This window comes from Bufo gargarizans, chromosome 3 (genome assembly GCF_014858855.1).
Source record: "Bufo gargarizans isolate SCDJY-AF-19 chromosome 3, ASM1485885v1, whole genome shotgun sequence".
Taxonomy (NCBI): domain Eukaryota; kingdom Metazoa; phylum Chordata; class Amphibia; order Anura; family Bufonidae; genus Bufo; species Bufo gargarizans.
The window spans coordinates 341,962,936-341,979,563 of record NC_058082.1 but is presented as its reverse complement, the minus strand read 5'-3'; the positions used below and the strand labels follow the sequence as shown (position 1 = coordinate 341,979,563).

General features: G+C 48.6%; 1 protein-coding gene across 1 annotated transcript in view; it reads left to right on the top strand.

The window, feature by feature from the left end:
- Positions 1-16,628, top strand: part of HHAT (hedgehog acyltransferase) — a 324,329-nt gene that overhangs the window by 9,242 nt on the left and 298,459 nt on the right. Inside the window, exons 2-3 of the mRNA XM_044286517.1 lie at positions 11,085-11,205; positions 13,675-13,742. Coding sequence (XP_044142452.1) covers positions 11,085-11,205; positions 13,675-13,742 — 189 coding nt within the window. The remainder of the gene's footprint in view (positions 1-11,084; positions 11,206-13,674; positions 13,743-16,628) is intronic.

Here is a 16,628-nt window from a genome sequence, read left to right as displayed (position 1 = left end):
GCCCCCAGCTCCGCCCCCGGCCCTGACAAGTTGAGTCAGACTCAGTCAAACTCGGTGGCAGTGCTGTGCATAAATCAGCGTGCCGCTAGTTGAGACTAGCTGATTCTGATCCATTCAACTACTGGCAGCAGCTGCAGGGCTTCTGTCACCCCACTAAAGTCATATATTTTTTTTTTTGGCAACTTAAATTCCTTATAATGCGATTTATCAATATATAATGCTCTTACTCATTTTGGTTGGGCAGTTTCTTAAAAAAAACAGACTTTTATAATATGTAAATGAGCTCTCTACCAGCAAGTAGGGCGGTTACTTGCTCATAGCAGCCGCATCCTCCTTTCATAAAGATGCCCCCTCCTCATGTTGATTGACAGGGCCAGCGAACGCGCTCGTCCTCTGGCTGGCCCTGTCTGCGTTCAAAATCTGGCGCCTGCGCCGTACCGGTCTTCAGTCGGCGCAGGCGCACTGAGAGGAGGACACTCACTCGGCCGCTCCTTCCTCAAAGCGCCTGTGCCGATGACATCACATCTACACCCGGCGCAGGTGCACTGAGGAAGGAGCGGCCGAGCGAGTGTCCTCCTCTCAGTGCGCCTGCGCCGACTGAAGACCGGTACGGCGCAGGCGCCAGATTTTGAACGCAGACAGGGCCAGCCAGAGGACGAGCGCGTTCGCTGGCCCTGTCAATCAACATGAGGAGGGGGCATCTTTATGAAAGGAGGATGCGGCTGCTATGAGCAAGTAACCGTGTGTGGCGTGGCCCTACCCTACCGATACCGAACAGACTGGACTGAGCCTGACCTAGTGGTGACGGTGTGTAGCAGGTTAACTTAATAATAATAAGGTACAACTTACAAGTAGTGACTGAGTGGACTGACTAAGTCTCTTTCTATTCTAACTAGGGATCGACCGATATTGATTTTTTAGGGCCGATACCGATACCGATAATTTGTGAACTTTCAGGCCGATAGCCGATAATTTATACCGATATTCTGGGAATTTTCATTTTTGAAAAAAAAATTAAAATTCCCACAAATCTGCTGAAAATGTATGTTTATTGTTAATGTGTATTTTTATTTTTTTGTAAATCTTTCTTTTTCATTTATATTTAATATATTGGTGTTTTTATTTTTATTACTTTTTTTTTTTTAACTAACTTTTAGCCCCCTTAGGGACTAGAACCCTTGTCCTATTCACCCTGATAGAGATCTATCAGGGTGAATAGGAGCTCACACTGTCCCTGCTGCTGTGTGCTTTGTGCACACAGCAGCATGGAGCTTATCATGGCAGCCAGGGCTTCAATAGCGTCCTGGCTGCCATGGTAACCGATCGGAGCCCCAGCATTACACTGCTGGGGCTCCGATCGGAGGAGCAGGGGAGAGTGAATCCTGTGGGGGGCGCACTGCGACTGGGTTGAGGGGGGGGGGGGCGCACCACTGCTTAAAACTGGGGGGGAGGGGGGGGCGCACTGCGCCACCAATGCTTAATACTGGGGGGGCTTGGGGGGGTGGGGCGCACTGCGCCACCAATGCCTAATATTGGGGGGGAGGGGGGGCGCACTGCGCCACCAATGTCTGATACTGGGGGGCTTGGGGGGGCGCACTGCGCCACCAATGAATCTTAATGTAATATACAGGAGGCGGGAGCTGCAGGATCACATAGCCGGCTCCCGACCTCTATGAGCAGTAGCTGCGATCCCCGGCACCTGAGGAGTTAACTACCGCAGATCGCAGCTACAGCTCATAGAGGTCGGGAGCCGGCTATGTGATCCTGCAGCTCCCGCCTCCTGTATATGAATTAATGTGAGATTAAGCTTCATTGGTGGCGCAGTGGCCATAGCTCCTCCCCTCCTCTTGTCCCCTGTCCTCCCTTTGGCTGGAGCGGCAGCAGCACAGGGGGAGGAGACACTGCTCCTTCTCCCCTGTGCTGCTGCTGAGGGAACACGGAGAGCGCTGACAGCAGCGCGATCTGTGTTCCCAGGACGTTATCGGAATATCGGCCGCAATAAATGCCGATACCGATAACGTTCAAAATCCTGAATATCGGCCGATAATATCGGTAAATCCGATAATCGGTCGATCCCTAATTCTAACTAGAGAGATTAGATCTGACTCTGACTGAGTCTGAGAGGAGAGCCGGCTGGCGGCTGCCCCAGAATCTTCCTGATTTAAAAGTTAAAGGGGTTCTGCACTTTCATTTAACTGATGATCTATCCTCTGGATAGATCATCAGCTTCTGATCGGCGGGGGTCAGACACTCGGGACCCCCGCCGATCAGCTTACTTGAGAAGGCACCGGCGCTCCAGTAGCGCCGCGGCCTTCTCACTGTTTACCACCAGCCCACTGACGTCACGACTTGTATCAACTAGCGTGGGAGTGGCTAAGCTCCATTCAAGTGAACAGAGCTTAGCCGCGCTCAGGCTAGTTAATACTAGTCGTGACGTCAGTGGGCGGGCGGCCCGGCGGTAAACAGTGAGAAGGCCGCGGTGCTGCTCGAGCGCCGGTGCCTTTTCAAACAGCTGATCGGCGGGGGTCCCGGGTGTCTGACCCCCACCGATCAGAAGCTGATGATCTATCCAGAGGATAGATCATCAGTTAAATGAAAGTGCAGAACCCCTTTAAAGTTACTGTCAGTGCAGCCTGGATGATTACAGTGTTTACTTTACCGTTTAGAGAAATCATGTTCAAATGTGAGCGGTGGGAGGGTGATCTGTGGTCTGTGGATGTCATGAGTCATTACACTGTTATAGGGGGGGAGGGATCTGTGGATGATACTCTTATAGTGTTATAGGGAGGGGGATCGGGGGTCTTAGGATGTCATGACACTGTTACTGGGGGGGGAATCTGTAGATGACACTGTTATAGGGAGAGGGATCTGTAGACGACACGGTTATGGGGGGGGGATCTGCGCCACTGTTGGGCTCCATTCAGACGTCCGTAACAGCGGCAATGTGCGGGTCCGCATTTTTTTTCGGGAACGGAACTGCGGACCCGGAAGTGCGGGTCTGCGTTTCCGTATCCGGCAGCACGCCGTGCTGCCCTATAGAAATGAATGGGTCCGCAATTCCGTTACGCAAATTTCGGATGTGTGAATGGGGCCTTATAGGGAGAGGGATCCCGATATGACACTGATATGGGGTGGATCTGTGGATGACACATAGCATAAGATGCTATAAACGGTATGTGTCATCCACAGATCCCCCTCCATAAGGCCTCTTTCACACTTGCGTTGTCCGGATCCGGCGTGTACTCCACTTGCCGGAATTACACGCCGGATCCGGAAAAATGCAAGTGTACTGAAAGCATTTGAAGACGGATCCGTATTCAAAATGCTTTCAGTGTTACTATGGCAGCCAGGACGCTATTAAAGTCCTGGTTGCCATTGTAGGAGGGGGGAGCGGTATACTTACAGTCCGCGCGGCTCCCGGGGCGCTCCAGAATGACGTCAGAGCGCCCCATGCGCATGGATGACGTGCCATGCGATCACGTCATCCATGTGCGTGGGGCGCCCTGACGTCACTCTGGAGCGCCCCGGGAGCCGCACGGATGGTAAGTATGCTGCTCCCCCGCTACACTTTACCATGGCTGCCAGGACTTTAGCGTCCCGGCAGCCATGGTAACCACTCTAAAAAAGCTAAACGTCGGATCCGGCAATGCGCCGAAACGACGTTTAGCTTAAGGCCGGATCCGGATCAATGCCTTTCAATGGGCATTAATTCCGGATCCGGCCTTGCGTCAAGTCTTCAGGATTTTTGGCCGGAGCAAAAAGCGCAGCATGCTGCGGTATTTTCTCCGGCCAAAAAACGTTCTGTTCCGGAACTGAAGACATCTTGATGCATCCTGAACGGATTTCTCTCCATTCAGAATGCATTAGGATAATCCTGATCAGGATTCTTCCGGCATAGAGCCCCGACGACGGAACTCTATGCCGGAAGACAAGAACGCAAGTGTGAAAGAGCCCTAAGTGTCATCCACAGATCCCCAGGCAGCTAGGACATGTTGAAATCTGAGTGATTGGGGTTTTTCTTCCCTATTGCGGTTTTAGGTATTGGGTAAAGTATCGCAGCATTTCTAAGCGTACTTGTGTAAATGTATCGTTCTTATAGCTGCCCCCCTACTTTTGTCCTGGCCCCCAGTGTGCCCCCCCAAAATTTGAAAGCTAGAGACGCCACTGATCAGGACACAACTGTAAGCATTTACATGTAAGCTCCCATGGTCCCAGCCACCAGAGAGGCCGGTTGATGCTAGGGAGGTTTGTCCCCGTCACCGCCTGCTATTAGCTACTCTCCCCCACCCTCCCCAATGCCAGATTTTTCATCCGCGCACTGGGAGAAGCAGCGGCGGGCATGCGGGCTTCAGAAGAGACCCGGGACAAGTACATGTTTTGAGTGTTTTTTTCCCTCTAAGGCTGGTTTCACACGGGCGTTGCGGAAAAATGTGCGGGTGCGTTGCGGAAACACCCGCGATTTTTCCGCGCGAGTGCAAAACATTGTAATGCGTTTTGCACTCGCGTGAGAAAAATCGCGCATGTTTGGTACCCAAACCCGAACTTCTTCACAGAAGTTCGGGCTTGGGATTGATGTTCTGAAGATTTGTATTATTTTCCCTTATAACATGGTTATAAGGGAAAATAATAGCATTCTGAATACAGAATGCTTAGTATAATAGCGCTGGAAGGGTTAAAAAAAATAAAAAAGTTAACTCACCTTATCCCCATGATCGTGTAGATCCCGGTCTGTTCTTTAGCTGTGGGCTGAATGACCTTTGGTGATGTCAGATCACATGCTCCAATCACATGGTCCATCACCATGGTGATGGAGCATGTGATCTGACATCACCACAGGTCCTTTAGCCACAGCTAAAGAACAGACCGACCGGAACTAGGCGATCATGGGGATAAGGTGAGTTAACTTTTTTTTATTATTTTTAACCCTTCCAGCACTATTATACTAAGCATTCTGTAGTCAGAATGCTATTATTTTCCCTTATAACCATGTTATAAGGGAAAATAATACAGTGAATAGACTGTCACCTAGAACCCATGCGTGGAAATCGCACCGCATCCGCACTTGCTTGCGGATGCTTGCGATTTTCACGCAACCCCATTCATTTCTATGGGGCCTGCATTGCGTGCAAAACGCTGAATATAGAACATGCTGCGATTTTCACGCAACGCATAAGTGATGCGTGAAAATCACCGCTCATGTGAACAGCCCCATAGAAATGAATGGGTCAGGATTCAGTGCGGGTGCAATGCGTTCAACTCACGCATCGCACCCGCGCGGAAATCTCGCCCGTGTGAAAGGGGCCTTAGGCTGGTTTCACACGAGCGTGACGGATTAGGTCCGGATGCGTTCAGTGAAACTCGCACTATTTTGCAAGCAAGTTCAGTCAGTTTTGTCTGCGATTGCGTTCAGTTGTTCAGTTTTTCCCGTGCGGGTGCAATGCGTTTTGATGCGTTTTTCACGCGCGTGATAAAAACGGAAGGTTTACAAACAACGTCTCCTAGCAACCATCAGTGAAAAACGCATTGCACCTGCACTTGCTTGCGGATGCAATGCGTTTTTCACGCAGCCCCATTCACTTCTATGGAGCCAGGGCTGCATGAAAAACGCAGAATATAGAACATGCTGCGATTTTCACGCAACGCAGAACTGATGCGTGAAAAACAACGCTCATGTACACAGCCCTATTGAAATGAATGGGTCAGGATTCAGTGCGGGTGCTATGCGTTCACGTCACGCATTGCACCCGCGCGGAAATCACGCTCGTGTGAAAGCGACCTAAATGAGTATTTATCTCAATAAATTTCTTAACATCGTTATCATAGGAATTTTTTTTATATCGCCCAACCTAGGGCTGCAGCAATTCATTAATGCAGTTTTCCTGCATCGAGGATTCGTTTAAATCACGTGACCAGAGCGTTAGTGAAGAGAAGCCTCTCACTCACCGCTCCCTGGCCTCCTGTCCGCACCGCGCTGCCAGGGCCTTACGTGCACACATGGCCAGCGCACTGGGTGACGCCGTGTGTGATGTCAGGTCCCGCCCAGTACATGCCGGGAAGTGGGAAGAAGATGCGGTCCGTCTCCTGTGGACTCCATGTCAGCGTACTGCAGGAAAGGCAAGTATAAGGCCTCTTGCACACGAACGATACGGATTAGGTCCGGATGCGTTCAGGAACACTCGCACCATTTCAGTCAGTTTTGTCTGCGATTGTGTTCAGTGGTTCAGTTTTTTTCACGCGGGTGCAATGCGTTTTGATGCGTTTTTCACGCGCGTGATAAAAAACAGAAGGTTTACAAACAACATCTCTTAGCAACCATCAGTGAAAAACGCATCGCACCCGCACTTGCTTGCAGATGCGGTTTTCACACAGCCCCATTCATTTTTATGGGGCCAGGGCTGCGTGAAAAAGGCAGAATATTAAACATACTGCGATTTTCACGCAACGCAGAACTGAAGCGTGAAAAGCAACGCTCATGTACACAGACCCTTTGAAATGAAGGAGTCCGGATTCGGTGCGGGCGCAATGCACCCTAGCGGAAAACTCGCTAGTCTGAAAGGGGCCTAAGTTAGTAGGGGCCCAAATCTGCCAGGGGGAAGGGGGTTGGGGGTACCTGTGATTTGAAGGGGCTGATGGCGCTGGGGGACATGGATGGAAGTGGCATAGAAGGGCTGATGGCTCTGGGGGACATGGCATGGAGAGGCTAATCTGATGGCACTGGGGGAGTGGGGGACATGGTAGATGGCAATGGAGGCACTGGGGGAGGGGGACATGGCAACGGATGGTATGGAGGGGCTGATCTGATGGCACTGGGAAGTGGAGGACATGGTGGATGGCATGGAGGCACTGGGGGAGGGTGACAAATGGCAATGGAGGCACTGGGGGAGGGGGACATGGCAATGATGGCATGGAAAGGCAGATGGCACTGGGGGAGTGGGGGACATGGTGGATGGCGTGGAGGCACTGGGGGAGGGGGACAGATGGCAATGGAGGTACTGGGGGAGGGGGGCAGATGGCAGTGGAGGTACTGGGGGAGGAGGACATGGCAATGGATGGCATGGAGGCACTGGGGAAGGACGACATGGCAATGATGGCATGGATGGGCAGATGGCACTGAGGGAGTGGGGGACACGGCATTGAGGGGCTGATCTGATGACACTGGGGGAGTAGGGAACATGGTGGATGGCATGGAGGCACTGGGGGAGGGGGACAGATGGCAGTGGAGGGGACATGGCAATGGATGGCATGGAGGCACTAGGGGAGCAGGACATGGCAATGGAAGGGCTGATCTGATGGCAGTGGGGGACATCACATGGCAATGGATGGCCTGGGGGAGTGGGGGACATGGCAATGGATGGCATGGAGGGGCTGATGGTACTGGGGAAGTGGAGCTGAAGGCACTGGGGAAAGGAGCTGATGGCACGGGTGGGGGGGAGCTGATGGCACGGGGGAACTGATGCACTTGGGCTGATCACACGGGGGGAACGAAGGGTGTTGGGGACTGATGGCAGGGGGTCTGATGAGTTTTATAAAGGAAAACAGTCTATTAATTCATTTTTCTTATTAGAATACTTGATTAATCGTAAAAATAATCGGTAGAATACTTGATTGCTAAAATAATTGTTTGCTGCAGCCCTAGCCCAACCCCACCCTGCGGCTCTCCAGCTGTTGTAAAACTACAACTCCCACCATGCCCTGCTGTAGGCTGATAGCTGTAGGCAGTCTGGGCATGCTGGGAGTTGTAGTTTTGCAACAGCTGGAGAGCCTCAGGTTGGCCAGCCCTGCTCTACCACATAAGAAGACATGGTCGTCGGGGGCCCTGGCACAAATTTTACATTGGAGCCCAGAAGCATCATGCCAACACCTAAGTTTACAGCAGTCTGAGAATGAATGAAAAGCACATAAAACGCCAATCCATAATGTATACAATACAACGAAAAGAAAGAAAGAAATGATTAACTGAGAATTAGAACTGGAGTGTGAGCAACATGTTGCAGAATGTCCACTAGGTGGAGCTAGAGAGACGCAGCGATTCCTTCTAGTGGCTGTAATAGAGGTAGAGATGAGCGGAATCCCAGACATTATCACAGCCTGATCCCGGCCGGACCGCTGATCTCACGAACCAGCCGACGTAATATGTATTACCGAGTGAAGCTTGGAGCTGGAGTGTGAAAAGGAAGGACAGTAGCTGGATAGAACAGTGCAAAGGTACGACCACACGGCGCGGTCATATGGCGGTTGCGACACGGCCGCGTTGTGTTCCAGTACCCCACAGCCAGCTGTAATTAAACTAGTGAAGACCTCCTTGTTTAGTTGAGTGCATTCTTAAAGGGGTTGGCCAATCTCATAAATTCGATATGCAACCAATGTCTAATAGTTGCGGGTCCTACCTCTGGGGCCTGCATCTATCTCTAGAACTGGGTCCCCAAGGTGAACAAGGGTGCACCGTGCAAGCAGAGCGCTGGTTTGGCTATTTCAGGAACATTCATAGACGTAAATGGAGAGCTTGCTTTGGGGGCCCTGTTCAACAGCTAGATGTGGGTCCCAGAGGTGGCATCTGGTGCCGCATGGACATGGTCACATCTCCACTGCAGCCAGTGTCTGGCTTCAGCAGTGATGTGGTCACAAGTAGCATGTCACCTCTGAAGCCAGGCATTGGCTGCAGCGGAGATGTAATCATGCCCGTGCTGCGCCGGGTGTCAACACTGCGGGGACCGGAACAAGGACACACCGGAGCCAATGCGGAGGACTGGAGCAACTTGGAGCAGGTAAGTAGGAATCTTCCGTTTAGAGAGGCATGCTGCGGACACTTGCTAAAAATGGATTATTCTCGGAGAACCCTTTTGAGCGTTCTTGAAACATATTTCAGCACCAGAAACTGCGCCGTGTGAACATACCCTAACAGTGCCAGTCACACAGTGCCACCTTTGTATGCTGCAACTCTGATTTGGTGCTTGACCCCTTCTTAGTCTTTCCGGCCAACAGTCGCTTGATTAGGGCAGGTTGCAATCCCCCTGAAAGTGGGCAGCCAGGAGCGCTGCTGTGTAGGGGAAATCAGAGAAGGAGGTGCAGCATGAAAGTAGCATTATTACTGCCCCTTTATTCTCACAAACTGTGGGGGTCCCAGAGGTCAGACTGCGGCAGAAAATCCATTGCACTCATCCAGCAGGTGCCCAGATTTCTGCAGATGAATGGGGCATTTACAGGCATAACGGACAAGGATTGGACTGCTCTATTAAGGGCCAGCTGCAAAATACGGAATGCACACGGACGTCATCCGTATTTTGCAAACTGCAAAATACACATGATCGAGCCCTTATGCAGTGATAAATCTCCTGCTCCTGAATGACTCCACAGGTAGGCAGACATTCTGTGAGGGCTGTAATGGTACCCAGCTTTCCCAGGAACACGCTGCGCAGCAGGCATGTATGGAGGCTCCCCCTGTGCAGAATGCCGCAGCAGGAGGGATTGTGTCACTCGGCAGAGCTGTCGGGATTATCTCCTTGTCAATGGCGCTGTGTATTTTTAAGATCGCCTGCTGCATTGTGTTTCCTGCCCCTCAGTCTCCCGCAGCTCCGTCCCACTCCCCGCACCATTCTCTCCCACACCTACACACTTTTCCTCTGACCCCCCCCATTTTCCATCCTGCGGGATAAATCTAACAATGCTCCCATCTCGCACTGGATTTAATACCTCGGCGCCACGTGACGCAGACACAGTGTGGATGAAGACGTATATATGGAAGTATAACCCCCACAGTGATTGTTTGACTGCCCTTTATATGCCTAGTTCATGGGTCGGTGGATGGTGTAGAATCGTAGATGATACGTGCGCGGTTTTTGTGTCAATTTTCTGCAGCGGATTACACACGTTTTCTTTAAAGGTTTTTTTGGGATGCATGTAGATAACGGTTAAGGGGTATTCCCTTCTTGTAAAGTGACGACATACTGCTAGGATCACTCTGATTGGTGTGGATGTGGCCTCGGGAACCTCCACCAACCCTGAGAATGAGGGTCCGCAGCCATCTGCTTTGCAGGGGAATTCCCACCGTGAATCATCACAGAGACCCCCTTCATTCTCAGGGTTCCAGAGGTCGGACCCCCAAGTGATGGCACATCCTTCTGAACTCGGGAACACCCGTTAAAGACACTGCTTAGTTAGCAGATTCAGGGAAAGCTGGGTGACAATATGGCTTCCAATTATTGACACTATTTGGGGCTCCCTAGTTTTAGAAATTTAGATTAGGGGCCCCGGTTGGGTCTCTTTCAGCTAATTCGACGTGAAGCTCCACATGCTGCATATGTATTAATTTCCTAATATCATGTACAGATGGGAGAGGTTCATACAGGAGACTCCCCGCCGCCATCACCGGGGTGCAACCGTGTATTCTGTAGATGGTGTCCTAGTCTGTGCTGTAATGATTCATGGGTTTATGAATGGGGTTGATTCTGCAGATGTATGGAACATGTAGGGAATATGCAAAAAAATTCCTGTTTGTGAACATACCCTTAACCTCTTCCCGAGATCTGCTGTACATGAACGGAGCATGTCGGGTCTTTAAACATGGCGCCTACTCAGACGCTGAGCGAATGTCTGCTGTTTTAGACAGCGAACTCCCAGAGTCTATGATCGGTGACAACTTTGATCAGGCTCCCAGGCCTGCCATAGTAAAGCTTTTTACAACACATTGATTTTCCCATAGACTGCAGTGGTAAACCTTTGCAGTCTATGGTATAAGCGATCTAATGATCACATGTTCAAGTCATGTATTGGGAGGGGAGGGTATCTAAAAAAAATAAAAGTAGAAGTGAAGTAAAGTTTGTCTAAATATATAAATACCAAAAAGAATACGGAATTTGATGAAAAATACAGATTTCCCCTCTAAAAATGAGCCCTAACACGGCTCCTTAGACGTAAATATATAAAAGTACTGGTTGTCAGAATATGGCAATGCAAAGAAACATTTCTTGGAAGGTAGGAAAAAAATGGCACCCCCGCCGATCAGCTGTTTTGGGCATCTGCCGAGGATAGACCATCAATATCTTGACCCTGGAAAGACTCTTTAATGCTGAAGTTTTTTATTTCAGGCGGCTTCGCACAACACCATGAAACATGACCCGCTGCCAAAATCTGAATACTACACGTACCTGATGCTGTCGCTGGGGATCCACTTCTATTCATTTTATAAAGTTTACTTGTCTTCCAAAGGTAAAATTGTCCCAAAATAAAATGTATGAAGATGATGAGGCAGAGGTCACGTGACAAGGACGTGCACATATTTACCTGTACACAAATTTAAGCCCGTGGACACCTTTGCACTGAATTGGCCGTGCGGAGCCAAACGTATCCGTCCTGACTTACAATGTCAGTCAATGGGGACGGATCCGTTTGCATTGACACAAATATGGTGCAATTGTAAACGGATCCGTCCCCCATTGACTTTCAATGTAAAGTCAGGACGGATCCGTTTGACTTACACTTAGAATTAGATTTTTTTTTTACGAAGTTATGCAGACGGATCCGCACTGAACGGACACAAGCGTTTGCATTTATAGGTGCGGATCCGTCTGTGCAGATACCAGACGTATCCGCACCTAACGCAGGTGTGAAAGTAGCCTAAGTTGAATATTCTAATTTATTATATGTTTCACCCATAAAACTGCGTTTTACTGTTATTCTGTATGAATATGGTGATACCAAATATGTGCACTTCTATGTGTTTTTTTACTACTTTTGCACAATAATAATACGTCAGAGCCATAACTCAATCATTATTGCGCTGTTGTAGTTAAGCTTGATTTTTTGCATGGGGACATATAGTTTTCATTGGTACCATTTTTTTTTTTCAGGTAGATAGGAGGGTGGAGATGAATAGGAAAAAATAATTTAGTATTTTTTGTGTTTTTTTTGTTTGTTTTTCACGGTGCAGTTTAAATAACATGCTACCTTTATTATAAAGGTTGCGGCAAACACGGTGTGATATCATACATGTAGACATACAGTCATGGCAGGCCTGGGGCCTTTGTTAGGCCCCCAGCTGCCATTTGTGATTGTGGCAGAGGGAGCTCTGTTCCTCTAACTGCCTAGATGCCGCAGTCGCTATTGTCCACAGCAGTTCGGGAGTTATGCAACCAGCATCAGAGTTAACGCCGATGGTAGCTGTTACAGCAGGAGCCCGACTTCAGTCAGTGTCATACTCACGCGGTGATCCGGAGCGATTCATCAGCGCAGTCTATGTACTGCCTTCAGTCCCTGCCGCTCGCACAAGTATTATTACTGCAGACCAAAGGAGGAGCGTCTGAAGAAAGCTAGAGCAGTAAGCGGGCGCTGATAGAATATGGCGTGCATTAGGTAGTGGGTACGCTACATTCTTTCAGTGTGACCTGCTTAGTATTGACATTTTAATGCATCGCGTTACCCTACTTTGCTCAGTGTTAGGCCCCTTTCACACGGGCGAGTATTCCGCGCGGATGCGATGCGTGAGTTGAACGCATTGCACCCACACTGAATACCGACCTATTCATTTCTATGGGGCTGTTCACATGAGCGGTGATTTTCACGCATCACTTATGCATTGCGTGAAAATCGCAGCATGCTCCTCTTTGTGCGTTGCGGTGCGATAATCCACGCAACGCAGGCCCCATAGAAGTGAATGGGGTTGCGTGAAAATCGCAAGCATCCGCAAGCAAGTGCGGATGCGGTGCGATTTTCACGCACGGTTGCTAGGAGATGATCGGGATGGCGACCCGATCATTATTATTTTCCCTTATAACATGATTATAAAGGAAAATAATAGCATTCTGAATACAGAATGCATAGTAAACCAGCGCTGGAGGGGTTAATTTTTTTATTTTTTTTATTTAACTCACCTTAGTCCACTTGTTCGCGTAGCCCGGCATCTCCTTCTGTCTCCTTTGCTGAACAGGACCTGGGGTGAGCATTAATTACATGAACAGGACCTGTGGTGACGTCACTCCGGTTATCACATGGTCCGTCACATGATCTTTTACCATGGTGATGACAATTTCCATAGCCTTTAAGAGAAAAAAATGCTAATAATAATAATAAATGCTGCATAAGGGCTCATGACTGTATGTATTTTGCAGTCCACAAAACACGGATCCGTAAAAAATACGGATGACGTCCGTGTGCATTCCGTATTTTGCGGAACGGAACAGCTGGCCCCTAATAGAGCAGTACTATCCTTGTCCGTAATGCGGACAATATTAGGACATTGCGGAACAGACATACGAAAACGGAATGCACATGGAGTAACTTCCGTTTTTTTTGCAGCCCCATTGAAGTGAATGGTTCCACATACGGGCCGCAAAAACCCCCGGAACGGACACGGAAACAAAATACATTCGTGTGCAGGAGTTCTAAGACTCACACTGCGGTCGGATCCTCCTTCTTCAGTTTTGTCTTATTTCATGGCTTGAATATAGAGAATCCACAACTTGCATCCATAGCCTTCCTGATCAACCTCCTGAATGGAGGCTGTACGGCTGGGTTCATATGACAGATCTGGGGGAGCGTTGTGGCAGCCGTTATAAAGGGCTCCTTATTACGTATAGATACAGTATGTTGGTTTGGATATTTTTGGATACTTGATCGCTTTGCTTCAATGTCTGTCATTTTCGCTCTTTGATGGAACCGGTCTGTTTCTGTTTTCTGCAGATCAGGAAGAGATTATTGAGCAAGAAGTCGGTCTGGAAAGAGATACTTCGATTTTGGGTTTAAAAAAGGTAACTTGTGGGACCGCGATGACACACGGCATGTGGTTTTTGTCCCCCTGAAGGTTGCAGGTTACTACGTTTTATTGGTTCCGCTAATGACATTAAGGTGGCGGCACGGTCCAGGGAAGCTCATTAGGCGGGTTACATGTCAGCAGCGCTGTTCTCAGTAATCAGCTTCCAGGCTGAAGACAGAAGACAGAACTAAACCCGTAAGCTGTCATCACCTATTACTGAGCACAGCACGATCCAACAGTACCTAAGAGTGCCAGCTGCAGGTAGTGCTCACAATTTACCGCTATATTACCGGCTGTACCTGGCCTTGCTATAAAGGGGCCGTAAAGTATTTCCATCTGGGACATTGATGGTGTATCACGTCAGATAGGTGCAGATCCCACCTCTAGGACCTGCTCCTATCTCCTGAACAAGGCCCTGAAAGGGGTGCACCTCCCCTTCCCTTCAGCCCATGGCCCTTCGGCTGCCCGCCCTTCTTCCCCTACCTGGTGCTGCCTGAGGCGATCGCCTCACCTGGGCTCATTGGTGGGTACACCCTTGCCTGAAACCGAGGGGAGAAGAAGCTGCGCATGTGCTATGGGAGTTCAGAAAATTTCCAGCAGTGCCATAACAGTGAATGAGAGGTGGCCGCGCTTGCACAGCTTGCTCTCTATTCAGTGCTATGGGACATCGGAAAGTAAGCGAGCGCACTCACCCAGCTAATTTTGGAAGTTCTATAGCAGTGAATGGAGAGCAAGCGGCGAATGCGCACCTGCTCTCCCTTTACTTTAGGGGTGGGACCCGCACCTGTCTGACATTGTTAGCATATCCTAGTGGTATTCCACCAGTGTACCAGATGGGAATACACCTTTAACCCTTTCATGACCAGGCCCAAAAAAGGCCTGAATGTCCAGGCAACTTTTTGTGATTTTGTGCACATGGTGGTTTAGTGACCGTAGCTTTTTTATTTTTTTTTTTTTTTTTTTTTTTACTTAACACTTTTTATTAGAATGTTTTTATATTTCATATTTTTAGATTTAATTTGGAGGAAAACCGCTAATTATTATTAAAAATATTTTTTTTAATTAAATCTTTTTATTTCTTAAATATTAAAACTGATACAAAAAATAATTATTACCATGGGTTCCCTATTTTGTGACAATCGTTTTCATATATAACATGCATAGGTGTGAGAAAACGGTTTCTGTTAGCGACTGCATTTAGAATTTTTTTTTTTTTAGTTATATTTTAATTTCTTTTTGGCACATAGTATGTCCCCCAGGAGGTCATTAATAAAAACCTCTGGAGGACACTGACTTTTTTTTTTTTTTACTTTTTTTTACTTTTTTTTTTTCACTATTTCCACAGTAACTGGGGCATCCACAGGAGCCCCAGCTACAGGGGAAAACAGCCCCCTGTGGGGGCATTACACACAGTCAGGGCTGATCAGGGTCTCCTTAGACCCTGCAGCTCTGCTCCTGCCCCAGTGGTTACGTGAGCGCCGGGACTAACAGAGGAAGCGGCTCTACCTCTTCCTGCTTCCTCCACCATGTGCTCGTACAGCGCTCTCCTGCCGACACTGGAGAAGGCAGAAGCGGTAATAAACCGCTCCTGTCTTCTCCTCAGGGTCCCTGCTGTGTCTATCAGCCGAGACCCGACCTGCTCCTGCGAGATTGCAGGAGCTTTAATCCCAGCGCTGATCAGCGCTGGCATTAACCACTTCAGCCCCCCTAACTTAAACCCCCTTAATGACCAGACCACTTTTTACAATTCTGCACTACACTACTTTCACGGTTTATTGCTCGGTCATACAACTTACCACCCAAATGAATTTTACCTCCTTTTCTTCTCACTAATAGAGCTTTCATTTGGTGGTATATAAAACTACATTTCTATATACATTTTTCACTAAATTTATTGTTCTACATGTCTTTGATAAAAAAAAAATGCAATAAGTGTATATTTATTGGTTTGAGTAAAAGTTATAGCGTTTACAAACTATGGTGCAAAAAAATTAATTTACGCAGTTTGACTTTCTGAGCACCTGTCATGTTTCCTGAGGTTCTACAATGCCCAGACAATAGAAACACCCCACAAATGACCCCATTTCGGAAAGTAGACACCCTAAGGTATTCGCTGATGGGCATTGTGAGTTCATGGAAGTTTTTATTTTTTGTCACAAGTTAGCGGGAAATTATTTTTTTTTCTTACAAAGTCTCATATTCCACTAACTTGTGACAAAAAATAAAATTTTACATGAACTCACCATACCCCTCACGGAATACCTTGGGGTGTCTTCTTTCCAAAATGGGGTCACTTGTGGGGTATTTATACTTCCCTGGCATTTTAGGGGCCCTTAAAGGGGGTATCCCATCATAATGATCACTGTTAAATCTGTTAATGATTTGACAGTGATCATTTTTGTAAATATACTTTATTAACAAATCCCCACCGATTAGGATAAAATTCATACCCACTTACCTGATTGTTGTGACTCGGTCTCCCCTGGTTACGACCACTGCTCTTCTCCAAAAGCCGGAAGGTCGCGCTTGCCCAGAAGACGACTCCTTTTCTCCCGGCCGGTCCGCTCGCTGTTCTGAACGCACACGCTGCCGCGCTTGCGCGACAGTGACTTCTTCCCGGCCAGAATAGTACAGAGCTGCGAACGCGCACGCCGGCTCTGTAGGAATAAGTCACCATTGCGCATGCGCGGCGGCGTGCGCATTCAGTCCAGCGCGCGGCACGGCCGGGAGAAGACTTCAATCAAGATGAAGCCCGCCCCCAGCCAGAATCCAGGAAGTGAACGCGCGGTGGCAGCAGGTAAGTATAAAAACGCTAAGTGGGATAACCCCTTTAAGCGTGAGAAGTAGTTTTGAATCCAAATGCGTAAAAATGCCTTGTGAA